Source organism: Empidonax traillii, unplaced genomic scaffold (genome assembly GCF_003031625.1).
Source record: "Empidonax traillii isolate 1590-97213 ecotype Southwest subspecies unplaced genomic scaffold, ASM303162v1 scaffold5502:size14156, whole genome shotgun sequence".
Classification (NCBI taxonomy): Eukaryota; Metazoa; Chordata; class Aves; order Passeriformes; family Tyrannidae; genus Empidonax; species Empidonax traillii.
In genome coordinates, this window is record NW_020960695.1 from 419 (window position 1) to 1,707 (window position 1,289).

At 35.4% G+C, this 1,289-nt stretch overlaps 1 protein-coding gene across 1 annotated transcript in view; it reads left to right on the forward strand.

The window, feature by feature from the left end:
* The first annotated feature begins 480 nt into the window (after nt 1–480).
* LOC114073149 (sulfotransferase 6B1-like) overlaps nt 481–1,289 on the forward strand; it is a 6,599-nt gene continuing 5,790 nt past the window's right edge. Inside the window, exons 1-2 of the mRNA XM_027910937.1 lie at nt 481–682; nt 1,091–1,152. Of these exons, the coding sequence (XP_027766738.1) occupies nt 481–682; nt 1,091–1,152 (264 nt within the window). The remainder of the gene's footprint in view (nt 683–1,090; nt 1,153–1,289) is intronic.

Genomic DNA, 1,289 nt, shown 5'->3' on the forward strand with positions numbered 1-1,289 from the left:
CACTGCTAAATTCAGTCCCCATGTAAAAGGTATCAAATGTCCTGTTTGTATGGGGATTCTCTTAAGAGAAGAGTCTCATTAAGTGAGAGACTAACAGACTGTTTTGGACATTAAAAGGATTTGACCTCCTGTGGGACATTGATGGTCAAAAAAGAAAAATTAATACAGGATGGAGAGAAAATTCTTCTTATCTGCCCTTTTTCATGTGACAGGCATGATATTTTGAAATTATATAAGTCCTTTATCCTAGAATACAAATGCATTTGGTTGCATAATTTTTTTTATATCAACTTTTATTGACTTCAAAAGGCTCAGATTACTCTTTGGAGTCTAAGAGTTCATAAAGAGTAGTAAATTATTATCTTAAGGTCCAACCACCAACAAACCCAGCAGGTATAAAAAGGCAACATGTGGGTTTCTTTTTCTGCATAGCCTTTCACACTGTGTCAGGGCCTGTGTGTGTGTGTGAGAAGAAGCAGAATGGACAAGCCCAGGAAAAAAATTACTGATTTTGTAGAAAAGGCAGAAGTGGTTGCCCGTACAATGCGTCGTGATGAACTGCTGTTTTCTTACAATGGAATTCTCTACCCTGTCACTGTTTGTAGTCCTGAAACATTCAGAGCCTTGGAGTCCTTTGAAGCCAGAAGTGATGATATCATTTTGGCAGGATACCCTAAATCTGGTGAATATATTTTGCTTTTTTCATAAATAAGGTTAACTACTTGCAAAGAAGTGGATTTGTACTAAATATATGCAATGTCTATGATATATGATATATTAAATAATATTATTCAAAATGTTCACAAAATTTTGTGAAACAGAGTTTGTTCTGAAAAAGCACAGCAAAGTGAATTATGAGGATTTTATGTAGGGAATTTTCCAAAAGAGTGAGAAAAAGCACCTGATTTCTTTTCTATAAGATGCAAAGGTTTTTGTTATCTTTACTTTTCATAGTTATGAAGTTAAATGCATGAATTGGAGAGAACTAAAATTCAGTGTTTTACACCAGACATGATGAGATCTCTTGGTATTACAGGATCTGCTGTCCCATTTATCTTCATAAAGTTAACAGCTTTACATTTCTACCCAGAACTGAGCTACTCTCTACCTTCCCATGCCATGCTGCATTTTTTTAGATTGATTCGTACTGATGTCAGGAAATAACTATCAAAAATATTTTGAAGCACTTGAAGCGATCACATTGTTCAGTACTATTAGGAGGAGATGTTTACTAGGAGTGTAAGTTTACAACCTTTGCTCCTTTGCTCCTTCTGCCTGAGAACACCCTG